General features: G+C 50.3%; 1 protein-coding gene across 1 annotated transcript in view; it reads left to right on the plus strand.

Annotated features, from left to right (window-relative positions):
• The window catches only part of mtrex (Mtr4 exosome RNA helicase), a 187309-nt gene that overhangs the window by 24680 nt on the left and 147758 nt on the right, over positions 1 to 14871 (plus strand). The window contains exons 7-9 of the mRNA XM_038790909.1: positions 1428 to 1518; positions 9034 to 9158; positions 13929 to 14027. Of these exons, the coding sequence (XP_038646837.1) occupies positions 1428 to 1518; positions 9034 to 9158; positions 13929 to 14027 (315 nt within the window). The remainder of the gene's footprint in view (positions 1 to 1427; positions 1519 to 9033; positions 9159 to 13928; positions 14028 to 14871) is intronic.

Here is a 14871-nt window from a genome sequence, read left to right on the forward strand (position 1 = left end):
TATGACCAGGTTATCACACATGAACTGATTCTTCCTTTTGTCCCACTCGTGAGTTCTTATTCATTCATGGGATATGGGTACCACCGGTTGAGCCAGCATTTATTGCCCTTGAAGTGAGTGACTTGTTTAGACCATTTCAGAGTCCACCCACATTGAAGCCAGGTGAAGATTCAGAAATTTAAAAAAGGCTTGCAATGTACACATATGTCCAAGTACCCACCTAGCTTGTTCACAGCTTTAGCCACAGTGGTTGTTGGTTCTTGGGTTTCTTACTGGAGATTGTGCTGTTGATACCAAGCTTTTCATCAAGAACTTTTGGTTTGAAATGGTGGGTGTTGCACATTGCATGCTGCTCAGCTTTGATGAGAGGTTTCAGAAGAAAGAGAGATGGGGGATGGCTCTTGCTCCTGTGGCATATCCAATATTCCAATTTTCTTTTTTAAACTTGAGCTGGATCATTTGACCTCTCAGTGGGGAACAAGAGTAGGTGATGGCATATTGTTATTGTCACTAGACTAGAAATCCAGGGACCCAGGGAAATGCTCTGGAGACCTGGGTTCAAATGCCACCATGGTGAAATTTTAATTCAATAAAAATCTGGAATTGAAATGAAACTAATGTCCTTTGGGGAAGGAAATCTGCCATGTGAATCCAGATCTGTAGCAATGTGATTGACTCCTAAATGTCCTCGGGTGAGCATGGTGGCACAGTGGTTAGCACTGCTGCATAACACGCCGAGGACCCGGGTTCGTTCCTGGCCCCAGATCACTGTCCATGTGGAGTTTGCACATTCTCCCCATGGCTGTGTGGGTCTCACCCCGACAAACCCAAACAGCCTGTGTACTTTGCAACTGAAACACCGTAACTGTTGCAAGTTAGCTCGGAAAAGGGTTCTTTAAAAAAAAAAATCACGACAAATTCATATGGAATTGCAAATTGATAATTTTACATGACATCTTCATAATCTGCAGCCTTCATAATGATAATCATTATTCCCTAAAGACATTTACCCCGTGGGCAGCACGGTGGCTCAGTGGGTTAGCACTGCGGCCTCATGGCGCCGAGGTCCCAGGTTTGATCCCGGCTCTGGGTCACTGTCTGTGTGGAGTTTGCACATTCTCCCCGTGTTTTTCGTGGCTTTCGCCCCCACAACCCGAAAGATGTGCGGGCGAGGTGGATTGGCCATGCTAAATTGCCCCTTAATTGGAAAAAAATTACTTGGGTACTCTAAATTTATGAAAAAACAAGACGCTTACCCCATTGTTCAATGTCCAATTAGGTTTTCTGTTGTCACAAATGAAAAAGGTTCCTTATTGTTGAAAAGTACCAGTTTTTGCAATTCACAAACTGTATCATGTGCTCATTGAAATTCCAAAGTATGATATGTTTCATGTGATTTAAACATTATGTTTTAATTTTTGTAACAGATTTTAAGGAGTATGTTATACAGAGGATCAGAGGTAATGAGAGAAGTTGCCTGGGTTGTCTTTGATGAAATCCATTATATGAGAGATGCAGGTAAGTCAGCACTCGATTCAGAATGGAAACTAGCAATATGCAGTGATAGGGGGGAAGGCACTATGCAAAATGGGGCGAATTTTAAAAGCAGGATCATAAAAGTAATACTCTGTTATTACGTGAGCCACGAACATATTGGCATTAGATTAAAAAAAAGAACAGTTGTGTGCAAAGATTGGTGTGGGAGAAATGGGTTTTGATTCATAGGCCGCTGGCAGCAGTGCTGGTAAAAAAGGAAGCTATACTGTTGGGATGGCCTTCACTTGAACCTTGCTGGGACTATTAAACTAGGGCTTAAAGTTAAATAGTTTGTGTGTGTGTGTGTTTTGGGGGGGGGTGTTTATGCTCTGCATAGCGATACGGGAAATGATAACGGGAATGTGACAGGTGAGGACCGAGCATACAAATTTAAGAATGCAAACAGGGTCAGAGTATGAAAACTGTTAAACAACACAATTAAAGGTTCTTTATCTGGATACTACAATATTCGTAACAGGATAGATTAATTGAATGGGCAGCACGGTGGCACAGTGGTTAGCACTGCAGCCTCACGGTGCCGAGGTCCCAGGTTCGGCCCTGCATTCACTGTCCGTGTGGAATTTGTACATTCTCCCTGTTTTTGCATGGGTTTCACCCCCACAATCCAAAGGCGTGCAGGGTAGGTGGATTGGCCACACTAAATTGCTCCTTAATTGGAAAAAATTAATTTGGTACTCTAAATTTTTTTTAAAAAAAGGATAGATGAATTGACAGCACAAACTTAAATAAATTGGTATGACATGATAACCGTTACAGAGACCTGGTTGCAAGGTGTCTAAAGCTGGGAATAGAACATTGAAGGGTATTGGACAGTTTGGAAATATTGAAAGAAAGGGACAGGAAGTTAATAAAGGATGAAATCAGTACAGTTGTGAGAAATTATTTGGCTGGGAAGATCAAAATGTACAATCTGTTTGGTGGAAATGAGAAATGGCAAGGGAAAGACTGTTGGGAATAGTTTAAAGGCCCCTTAACAGTCGGTACACTGGAGGACAGAATATAAACTAATAAATAATAGGGGCCTGACAGAAAGCCCTGCAGTTGAGCGGTTTTCATCTTCTTTCGGATTGGGGAAATTTATTTGCTTCTGAGGTGGTCTTAAAGATGAGTTTGTAAGACTTCCGGTAGCGGCAATGACTAGCTGAGCCGCACGTTCGGAGGCTCCCGAAAAAAACGGACTTCGGGGCTTTTTTAAAGGCCCCCAACGGAGCTTGAGAGGCAAATCCCGACGGGGGAAGAGGCCAGGAGTCGCCCCAGAGGTCCCATGGTGCAGACTAGGAGCGGAGCAGGGAGAGAATCGGGAGGAAAAACTCTTGAAAAAAATCGGGACCCGATGGACAAAATGGCGGCCGGCGAAAGTTTTGAAGAACTAAAGAAGTGGGTCCAGGAGCAGCAGATGACTCTGCTGCGCTGCTTCCAGGATCTGAAAGTGGAGCTGCTGGAGTCCATCAAGGTAACCAACAGGGAACTGATGGAGACCCAGACGGCCCAGGGGGCTGCGATCCGGGAGCTGCAGCAGCAGGCCGCCGAGAGGGAGGACGAGGTCGTGGCCGTGGCGGGGAAGGTGGAGGTGCACGAGGCGCTCCATAAAAGATGGCAGGAGCGGTTCGAGGAGTTGGACAACCGGTCGAGGAGGAAGAATTTACGGATCCTGGGCCTCACGGAGGGGCTGAACGGGTCGGACCTAGCGGCCTATGTGGTGATGATGCTGAACACGCTGATGGGGGCTGGGTCCTTCCAGGGGCCCCTGGAGTTGGAGGAGGCCCACAGAATTCTGGCTAGGAGGCCCAAGCCGAACGAGCCGCCGCGGGCGGTGTTGGTGAGGTTCCACCGGTTCGAGGATCGTGAGTGTGTGCTCCGGTGGGTCAAGAAGGAGCGGAGCAGCAAATGGGAGAACACGGAGGTGCGGATCGTCCAGGACTGGAGTGCGGAAGTGGCGGGGCGGAGGGCCGGGTTTAATCGGACGAAGGCGGTGCTCCACAGACGGAAGGTGAAGTTTGGAATGCTGCAGCCGGCGCGTCTGTGGGTCACCTACAAGGATCGGCACCACTAATTTGAGTCCCCGGAGGAGGCGTGGGCCTTCGTGCAAGCCGAGAAACTGGACACAAACTGAGGGTCCCCCGGATGGGGGATGCTGTAGAATACTGTATTTATTTATACTGTATGTGTATTTGCGGGGTTTAGGGTATGATGTGGGGTGGCCGTAGGGTGGGTGGGGTGATGCCGTACGGGTGTTTTCTTTATAGGTTTTCTAGCAGGAGTTGGGTGGACGGGTTTGGACTGAGGGGTAAACGGGGTGTTTGGGGAGCTGGTGGGGGGGACTGAATGGGAGTGGCCCTGGAGGAGGCGGGGCCCGGCAGGGCGAAAGCGTGGGCTTTCTGCGGGGTCCCCGCGCTGGGAGAGGGAGGGGGCGGGGTTTTCTTTTCCCGCGCAGGAGCGGGGGAGGGTGGACTGGTTGATGGGCACTATGGAGGAGGGGCAGTCCCACGTTGGGAGGAGCCGAAAGTAGGGCGGGAGCCGCCGGGATCAGCAGAAGATAGCTGGCTCACGGGAGTGCTGTAGAGCGGGAGGCGTGGCTAGGAGGGGTCCTAGCCTGGGGGGGGGAGGGGAGGGGGGGGGGGGGTTACCGGGTTGCTGCTGAAACGGTCAGGAAGGAGCTGGAGGACGCAGGGGGTGCTGGAGGGGGGGAGGTGCCGCCGTGGGAAACTGGCAGAGCGTGGGATGCTGGCCGGGGGTGGGCAAGGGATGGGGTATGGCTAATCGGCAGGGGAAGGGGGCAGGGAGCCCTCGGATCCGGCTGATAACCTGGAACGTGAGGGGGCTGAATGGGCCGGTCAAAAGGGCCCGAGTAGTTGCGCACCTGAAGGGACTGAAGGCGGATGTGGCCATGCTCCAGGAGACACACCTGAGAGGGGTGGACCAGGTCCGGCTGAGAAAGGGGTGGGTGGGCCAGGTATTCCACTCAGGGCTGGACGAGAAGAGTAAGGGGGTGGCGATCCTGATGGGGAAGAAGGTGTCGTTTGAGGCGTTGAAGATGGTGGCTGACAGTGGCGGGAGGTACGTGATGGTGAGTGGCAAGCTGCAGGGGGAGCGGGTAGTGTTGGTGAATGTTTATGCCCCAAATTGGGACGATGTGGGGTTCATGCGGCGTATGCTGGGCCGCATTCCGGACCTGGAGGTGGGGGACCTGATCATGGGGGGGAGACTTTAACACTGTGCAGGATCCCCCATTGGATCGATCCAAGTCCTGGACGGGTAGGAGGTCGGCGGCGGCTAAGGTGCTGAGGGGATTTATGGATCAGATTGGGGGGTGGACCCTTGGAGGTTTGCGAGGCCAAGGGCCAGGGAATACTCGTTTTTCTCCCATGTACATAAGGCCTACTCGAGGATTGACTTTTTTGTTCTGAGCAGGGGGCTGGTGTCGAGGGTGGAGGAAGTGGAATACTCCGACATTGCCATTTCGGATCATGCCCCGCACTGGATGGACCTCGGGCTGGGGAAAGAGAGGGACCAATGTCCGCTCTGGCGCATGGAGGTGGGGCTGCTGGCAGAGGAGGAGGTGGCCGGGAGGGTCCGGGGGTGTATTGAGAGATACCTCGAGGCCAATGATAACGGGGAGGTTCGGGTGGGGACGGTCTGGGAGGCATTGAAGGCGGTGATGAGGGGGGAATTGATCTCCATCCGAACCCATAGGGAGAGGGGGGGGCAGAGGGAGAGGGAGAGACTGATAGGGGAGATGGTGCAGGTGGATAGGAGATATGCGGAGGCCCCAGAGGAGGGATTGCTGGGGGAGAGGCGTAGCCTTCAGGCCAGATTTGACCTACTGACGACCAGAAAGGCGGAAGCCCAGTGGAGGAAAGCACAGGGGGCGGTGTATGAACACGGGGAGAAGGCGAGCAGGATGCTGGTGCACCAGCTCCGGAAGCGAGACGCGGCCAGGGAGATTGGGGGAGTGAGGGATAGCGCCGGGAAGGTGGTGCGGAGGGGGGTAGAGGTCAATGGGGTCTTTAGGGACTTTTATGGGGAACTGTACCGGTCTGAGCCCCCGGTGGAGGAGGGTGGAATGGGGCGCTTCCTGGACAGGTTGCGTTTCCCGAGGGTGGAAGAGGAGCTGATGGAGGGACGAGGGGCGCCGATCGAGTTGGAGGAGGTTGTCAAAGGGATAGGGAGCATGCAGTCGGGGAAGGCGCCGGGACCGGACGGGTTTCCGGCGGAATTCTATCAAAAGTATTTGGACCTGTTGGGCCCCCTGTTGGTCTGGACCTTTAACGAGGCATGGGAGGGGGGGGGCTTTGCCCCCAACTATGTCGCGGGCGCTGATTTCCTTGATCCTGAAGCGGGACAAGGACCCTCTGCAGTGTGGATCACATAGGCCGATTTCGTTGCTGAACGCCGATGCTGAGCTGCTGGCAAAGATCCTGGCCACTAGAATAGAGGATTGTGTGCCGGGGTCATACATGAGGACCAGACGGGGTTTGTGAAGGGAAGGCAGCTGAACACAAATGAGTGAAGACTCCTCAATGTCATTATGATGCCGGCGGTGGAAGGGGAGGCGGAGATAGTGGTGGCGTTGGACGAGGAGAAGGCCTTCGATAGGGTGGAGTGGGAGTACTTGTGGGAGGTGTTGGAGAGGTTTGGGTTTGGGGAGGGGTTTATTCGGTGGGTGAGGCTGCTCTACGAGGCCCCGATGGCAAGTGTAGCCACGAGTAGGAGGAGGTCGGAGTACTTTCGGCTGCATCGGGGGACGAGACGGGTGCCCCCTGTCCCCCTTGCTCTTCGCGTTGGCAATTGAGCCCCTGGCCATGGCATTGAGGGAGTCAGGGAACTGGAGGGGCATGGTGCGGGGGGGGGGGCATCGAGTATCACTGTACGCGGACGACCTGCTGCTGTATGTGGCGGACCCGGTGGGGGGGATGCCGGAGGTGATGAGGATCCTTGGGGAATTCGGGGGTTTCTCGGAGGAAAGCTGAACCTGGGCAAGAGCGAGGTGTTTGTGGTGTATCCGGGGCATCAAGAGGAGGGGATTGGTAGGCTCCCACTGAAGCAGGCAGGGAAGAGCTTCAGGTACCTAGGGGTCCAGGTGGCTGGGAGTTGGGGGGCCCTGCACAAGCTCAACCTCACAAGGTTGGTGGAGCAGATGGAGGAGGAGTTTAAGAGGTGGGATGTGTTACCGCTGTCACTGGCGGGGAGGGTGCAGTCCGTCAAGATGACGGTGCTCCCGAGGTTTTTGTTCTTGTTCCAGTGCCTCCCCATCTTTGTCCCAAAGGCCTTTTTCAGGAGGGTCAACAGCAGTATCACGGGATTTTTGTGGGCGTATGGGACTCCAAGGGTTCGAAGAGTGTTCATGAAACGAGGCAGGGATAAGGGGGGGGCTGGCGTTGCCCAACCTCTGTGGGTACTACTGGGCGGCCAACGCAGCGATGGTTCGTAAGTGGGTAATGGGCGAGGAGGGGGCAGCGTGGAATAGGATGGAGGCAGCGTCTTGTGTGGGCACGAACCTGGAAGAGCTAGTAACGGCGCCATTGCCGCTCCCTCCAACGAGGTATACCACGAGCCCGGTGGTGGCGGCTACCCTCAAAATTTGGGGGAAATGGAGACGGCACAGAGGAGAAATGGGGGGCTCGATGGAGGCCCCGATACGGGGGAACCATCGGTTCGTCCCAGGGAGCATTGATGGCAGATTCCGGGGCTGGCACAGGGCAAGGGTTAGGAGGTTGAGGGACCTGTTTGTGGAGGGGAGGTTCGCGAGCTTGGGGGAGTTAGAGGGGAAGTTTGGGCTCCCCCCGGGGAACATGTTTAGGTACATCCAGGTGAGGGCGTTTGCCAGGCAGCAGGTGGAGGGGTTCCCCTTGCTGCCTCCATGGGGGGTGCAGGATAGGGTGCTCTCGGGGGTGTGGGTCGGAGGAGGGAGGATCTCGGACATATACCGGGTGATGCAGGAGGTAGACGAGGCCTCGGTGGAGGAACTGAAGGGTAAATGGGAAGAGGAGCTGGGTGAGGAGATTGAGGAGGGGACATGGGCGGATGCCCTGGAGAGAGTGAATCGGGGGGGGGGGGGGTGGGGGGGGGGTGGGGTGGGGGGGGGGGGGTGGGGGTGGGGTGGGGGGGGGGGGGTGGGGGGGGTGGGGGGGTCGGGGGGGGGGGGGTGTGGGGGGGGTGGGGGTGGGGTGTGGGGGGGGGGTGGGGTGGGGGGGGGGTCGGGGGTTTGGGGGGGGTGTGGGGGGGGTGGGGGTGGGGTGTGGGGGGGGGGGGGTGGGGTGGGGGGGGGTGGGGGGGGTGGGGGGGGGGTGGTGGGGGGGGGGGTGGGGGGGGGAGGGAAACTGTACACATGGGTTTGTGGAGGGTGCGGGGGGGGGGGTGGGGGGGGGGGGGGGGGGTGGGGGGGGGGGTGGGGGGGGGGGGGTGGGGGGGGGAGGGAAACTGTACACATGGGTTTGTGGAGGGTGCTATCTCTCTCCCTTGTTTTTTTTTGTTTTTCTCTTTTCTCTGTCTTTTGGTTTCTGTTTTTTTTTGTTGTTTTTTTCCTTTTGTTTGAAGTTGCTCTTGCAGCGGGGGGGCATTGTTTACGGGGTGCTACCGCGGGTGTACGTTAATAGAGTTACGATGTTTATATTTTGTATTTTGTAGAAACTTCAACAAAAATTATTTATATAAAAAAAAAAGATGAGTTTGTAATATGTGTTTAGGACAGTTTCTCAGATTGACCATAGCGCAAGTACTGCATACAGTTTTTGTCTCCTTACTTCAGGAGAATAATACTTGCATTGGAGGAAGTTCAGAGAAGGTTCACTGGGTTATTTCCTGGAATGAAGGGATTGTTTTATGAGTAAATATTGAGCAGGTTCTATACTCATTGGAAGAAGAATTAGAGGTGACGTATTGAAACACATAAACTTCTGAGGGAGCCTGACAGAGTAGTTGCTGAGAGAACGTTTCACCTCTCAATTTAGGGAAGCCATTTTTTTTTCCAATTATGGCTCAATTGAGCGTGGCCAATTCACCTAGCCTGCACATCTTTTTAGGTTGTGGGGGTGAGACCACGCAGACATGGGGAGAATGTACAAACTGCACACGGATAGTGACCCGGAGCCGGGAACAAATCTGGGTTCTCGGTGCCGTGAGGTAGCAGTGCTAACCACTGCACCACCGTGCTGCCCTAGATTGAAGCTTTATGAGCATATATCTGTTGAGACTAGCACAAATATAATTTGCAGGTTGCATCTTTGTGTCTGGTTTTATTAACAGAAACATGCACAGTTTCAAGTACACTACTTAGTTCATGGAAGTTCAGTACAAGGAAATATTTTTTCAGGTAGCACTTAAACCAACAGGAAAACTTTGTTTTTGAATGAAGGGCTATTTTGCTGATGGAGCAAATCTCAGATTCTACTTTATTGTGACAAAATGCTGGACTGTGCACTGTTCAACAATTTTCCTGGAGAGATAGAAGTTAAATTTAATCTGTTTTATTTTTAGAGCGAGGTGTTGTTTGGGAGGAAACAATTATTCTTCTCCCAGATAATGTTCACTATGTGTTCCTTTCTGCAACTATCCCCAATGCACGTCAGTTTGCCGAATGGATATGCCACCTTCATAAGCAGGTAAATTGTACAATTTTGTATCCTTTATTGCACAAGTGTTGATTGAGAAACCAAGTTCTCCGGATGTTAACTTGGATTCCTTGAAAATGGAAGACCTTCAGGGGCAGCACGGTAGCACAGTGGGTGAGCCCTGCAGCCTCACGGCGCCGAGGTCCCAGGTTCGATCCCAGCTCTGGGTCACTGTCAGTGTGAAGTTTGCACGTTCTCCCCGTGTTTGCGTGGGCTTCGCCCCCACAACCCAAAGATATGAAAAGCAGGTGGATTGGCCACACTAAATTGCCCCTTAATTGGAAAAAATGAATTGGGTGCTCTAAATTAAAAAAAATAAAATGGAGGACCTTTGGCTGTTGAAGCAAGTTAATTGGTTGGAAAGTAGGAGACAGAGCAAGGTTAAAGGGAATGTATTTTTATTGGTAGAATATTACAAGTGATGTACTGGGGTTTCAAAGTCAGACTTCAACTAAGTACTGCATTTAGTTTCAGATGTCGCACCTCGGTAATGATATTGGGCATGCTGTGCTAATTTATCATGGATTCTGGATATTGAGTGTGCTGTGCTAATTCTTCAGAATGACTTTGGGCCTTGAGGGATTGAGTTGTGAGCATCACTGGCTGGCCAGCAGTTGAGAAAGTGGGAGGTAGAGCTGAAGATCAACCACAATCTTACTGAATGGCACAGCTCAACGGGTGACTGCTCCTTTTCTTGTTTCTTAGCTCTTCATACTGTGGTTTATTTTGCATTCTTCTCTCCACTTTCAGTTGCAAAGCCTTTGATTATCTTGCTTCCGCACTCTTTAGGTTTTTGTTTAAACCCTTCTTTGCCATCTTCCCTCCTTCAAAAGGTCCTTTAAAATCTGTGGGCGGTATTCTCCGCTCCCTATAAAAATCGGAATGGCCGTCATGAAATCGACCAAGCTTCACAACGGCCTCGGGGCCCACTCCCCGCACCTAATTCACCCCCACCCGGGGGGCTAGGAGCGGGCCCCCGTCGTTCCCGGCCACGACCTCGTCGCGCCGGAAATGACGCTTTTCTGATGTCATCCACGCATGCGCGGATGACATCAGCGCGCAGACGGCACAAAACCGCGCATGCGCGGTGCCGTCTTTCTCCTCCGCCGCCCGGCAAGACGTGGCGGCTTGACCTTGCCGGGCGGCGTAGGGGAAAGAGTGCGTCCGTTTTGGACGCTGGCCCGACGATCGGTGGGCACCGATCGCGGGCCTGTCCCCTCCCGAGCACAGTCGCAGTGCTCCCGTCCAAATCGGGCCCCTAGATGCCCCATACGGGCATCTGGCGCCCATTTCACGAATGCAGCGACCAGGTGTGGTTCCTGCTGTGGTGAAACGGGCGTGAAGGGCCGGCCGCTCAGCCCATCGGGCTCGGAGAATCGCCGTTCGCCGTGGAAAACGGCGAGTGCCGATTTTTCCGAGCTTGGGGGGGGGGATCGCTGGGGGCGCCGAGGGGGGGGGGATCGCTGGGGCGCCAGGGGGCGTAAAAAATGTTGGGAGGCCCTCCCACGATTCTCCCATGCCACGTGGGGAGCAGAGAATTCTGCCCTGTGTGTTTGATGATACTCTCAGCCACATCCCTTGTATATTTTTCCACCATGGCAATTTTGTCCCTGGTGTTTGCATAAAGCTATTTTATCATGTTACATCAAGTCAACAGCACAAAAACAGGCTGTTCAGCCTGGATGGCCTGCATTGGTGTCTGTGCTCTACACAAGCCTACTCCCAACTTTCTTCATCCAACCCCAATAATATACACTGCCATGCCTTGAATGACTAGATTTTCTGAATATCTTTTGATTGATTCAAACATAAATGGAGGTATTTACTAAAAGTGTGAGGACGACATTCTGACTGCATTAATGTGTGCAACCCAGATTTCTGAATGAGTTAACCATGGTCTCACCTTGGAGTGATGATCACAAAATATTTTTTTAAAATTTAAGTGGAAGAAACTGACAAGGCTCTTTTGGCTCCCTTATCTCGATTCACTCAGGCCATGAAGAATGTGAGCTCAGCGATGATCAAATCGCCTTCTTCCAGGCTGCTGCTTCGTCGTCTCTAAGGTTAATGCCTGGCCTTGGTTCAAATAAATTTAGAGTTAACCTATAATTATTTTCCAATTAAGGGGCAATTTAGCGTGTCCAATCCACCTAACTTGCACATCTTTGAGTTGTGGGGGTGAAACCTATGCAGACACGGGGAGAAAGTTTCACGGCTTTCTCGTGGGAATGTGAATTTTATTTAAACATGTTGCAGAACACCTCTTACTTATTTTCATCAATCCAAATATGTGAGCATTGTTATATCTCGGATTCCACTGGCTTATTTTCACCGCTCCCTTTATTATTAAAGAAAATTGTCATACTTATACATATCTTTTCAAAAATCATAGTTGCGTTCCTTTCTTGAGCACAAGGTGTATGATTACTTTTATTGGTGCTTTGTACACTTAAGGTATTATCTTTGTCATTTCCCGATCATCATTAATAATGTTATTGTTTATATTTACTGAGGTATGCGCTTTCTCTGTCTCTAAATTTAGTTTAAAATGGTAAATGGGTTGTATTTTAAAGTGTTTTCAGAATTAAAACATTTTTAAAATTATAAATTTAGAGTACCCAATTAATTTTTTCCATATTCAGCGTGTCCAATCCACCTACCCTGCATATCTTTGGGTTGTGGGCGAAACCCAAGGGCAGCATGGTAGCACAAGTGGACAGCACTGTGCTTCACAGTGTCAGGGTCCCAGGTTCGATTCCCTGCTGGGTCACTGTCTGTGCGGAGTCTGCATGTTCTCCCCGTGTCTGCGTGGGTTTCCTCCGGGTGTTCCGGTTTACACCCACAGTCCAAAGACGTGCAGGTTAGGTGGATTGGCCATGCTAAATTGTCCTTGTGTCCAAAAAGGTTAGGAGGGGTTATAGGGTGGAAGTGAGGGCTTAAGTGGATCGGTGCAGAATCGATGGGCCTCCTTCTGCACTGTATGTTCTATGAAACCCACGCAGAGACGGGAAGAAAGTGCAAACTCCACGCGGACAGTGACCCAGAGCCGGGTTCGAACCTGGTACCTCGGCGCACTGAGTCATCATTGCTAACCACTGCGCCACTGTGCTGCCCTCCCACAATTGGCAACTAAAACAGAATCTGACAGCGTTCTGCACACTAGGTGGCAGCTTAACTTCACAAACCAATAACTGATCAAGATTTCTTTTCCCACCTCTGGTTCCATCACAATTTCTCAATGTTAAAACCATGCTTTTAAGAAAAATCAAATTTTTTTTTAATACAATTTAGAGTACCCAATTATTCTTTTCCAATTAGCAGCACGGTAGCATAGTGGTTAGCACTGTGGCTTCACAGCTCCAGGGTCCCAGGTTCGATTCCCTGCTGGGCCGCTATCTGTGCGGAGTCTGCACGTTCTCCCCGTGTCTGCGTGGGTTTCCTCCGGGTGATCCGGTTTCCTCCCACAGTCCAAAGATGTGCAGGCTTGGTGAATTGGCCATGATAAAGTGCCCTTAGTGTCCAAAAAAAAAGGTTAGGAGGGGCTATTGAGTTACCGGGATAGGGTGGAAGTGAGGGCTTAAGTGGGTTGGTGCAGATTCGATGGGCTGAATGGTCTCCTTCTGCACTGTTTGTTCTATGTAAGAGTAGCTTTAACATTAGACAATGTCCCATCGCCTCCACTGCCCATTTCTCCACAATGATTTGGACTGCACGGTAGCACAAGTGAATAGCACTGTGCCTTCACAGCGCCAGGGTCCCAGGTTCGATTCCTTGCTGGGTCACTGCCTGTGCGGAGTCTGCACGTTCTCCCCGTGTTTGCGTGGGTTTCCTCCGGTGCTCCAGTTTCCTCCCACAATCCAAAGACGTGCAGGTTAGGTGGATTGGCTATGATAAATTGCCTTTAGTGACCAAAAAGGTTCGGAGGGATTATTAGGTTATGGAGATAGAGTGGAAGTGAGTGTTTAAGTGGGTCGGTGCAGACTCGATGGGCCGAATGGCCTGCTGCACTGTATGTTCTAATTAAGGGACAATTTAGCATGGCAAGTCCACCTAACCTGCACATCTTTTGGTTGTGGGGGTGCTAAATTTCATTTGCCATTATTCTTACCATATACCTCTACGATCAAACTCATTTTATAATTTATTTTTTTGAAATAAATTTAGAGTACCCAATTTTTTTTTTCTTCCAATTCAGGGGCAATTTAGCATGGCCAATCCACCTAATCTACACATTTTTGGGTTGTGGGGGTGAAACCCACCAGACATGGGGAGAATGTGCAAACTCCACACGGACGGTGACCCAGGGCCGGGATTCGAACCCTGGTCCTCAGCGCCGCAGTCCCAATGCTAACCACTGCGCCACATGCTGCCCATAAAATCAAAACATTTGAAGCACTTCAAATAGATTAGTTCTGCCCTTCTGGCTGTAGAACTCATTGATCTCAAAATACGATTCTAAGTGGGAGCTAGATTGGCACCTTTTTTGAGCTTTTACATTCAAATATGCAGAAATGACTTAAAAATAGGTCATTTGATTCCAGCAGTCTGTGAAAATCTATTAAATTTTAAATTTCTATAATTGTACGTCAAAAACATGTCAGTATTTTAGTTTTAGCAGCGCAAGTTGTGTGCAACATTGTTGCAATATTGAATGTTGTTAAAATATTGTACACTCATTGCTGTAATTGATAAGGTGTATATTTGTTGCTAAATCCACGTTTTATAGTTTGTATTTAGATTCTTAATCAATTTTTGTTTTAGCCGTGCCATGTGATCTATACTGACTACAGACCGACTCCTCTGCAGCATTATATTTTTCCAGCAGGAGGTGATGGATTGCACTTAGTAGTGGATGAAAATGTAAGTGAAGCAGATCTTTGAAATGCATTATATATATATTTGATTCATGAAATTTCATTTGTTTACTTCTACCATGAATTTTTAAATGCACAATATTGAATGGTTTAATTTTGCCAAGCAAGTGAGCTTGTGGGTGCTGAAGGGCATGTGGCTATCCGATTGACTCCCAAGTTTGCGTGATAAAAGTTGCAGCTGTGCCTGTGAATGCCTGAGGGAGGGGCTGTTTGAATTTGCAAATCAAGTCCCAACCCAGATGTAGGATCGTGTTTGCAATTTTCAGCTATAAATGACTGGAGTATCAATGGATCTCAGAAAGCCATGCAAAGAAATGGGTGATAAAATGTATTCTCATTTCCTCTATTGATGTTCCACGCAGGACCTTCCTTGTCTACCCCCATCCTTACCCCCTCACCAGCTGTACCGACAAAATGAAGCCCAAATTGATTAATAGATTGGGTTTTGTGCTGCTGACAGGAGGTAGGCAGCATGCCTCAAAAACAACTTCACGCTTGTTTCAAGCAGAAGCCCAAAATTGTTCACGTGGGGTGGCAAAGTTAATTTACTCCTTGGAATGTTGCTTGACCATTTGCTTATTTTTTAAAACATGAACAATTAATTAGAGATTTGGTGGCGCCTCAATTTATCAACCGACTTTTTAAAAAATCAGGCTGATGGCAGGAACTAGCTGTCTTAGCTTCATGTAACAAATCTGTACCTTTGAGTCACCCCTGCTGATTTATTTTAGGGTTCTTGCATTTTAGTCGATTTTCAGGGATTCACAAGTAGAAATATTGTCAGTGTGTTTTAAAATGAATGTTTATGCACAGCGAACTATATATAAAAC

Source organism: Scyliorhinus canicula, chromosome 3 (genome assembly GCF_902713615.1).
Source record: "Scyliorhinus canicula chromosome 3, sScyCan1.1, whole genome shotgun sequence".
Classification (NCBI taxonomy): domain Eukaryota; kingdom Metazoa; phylum Chordata; class Chondrichthyes; order Carcharhiniformes; family Scyliorhinidae; genus Scyliorhinus; species Scyliorhinus canicula.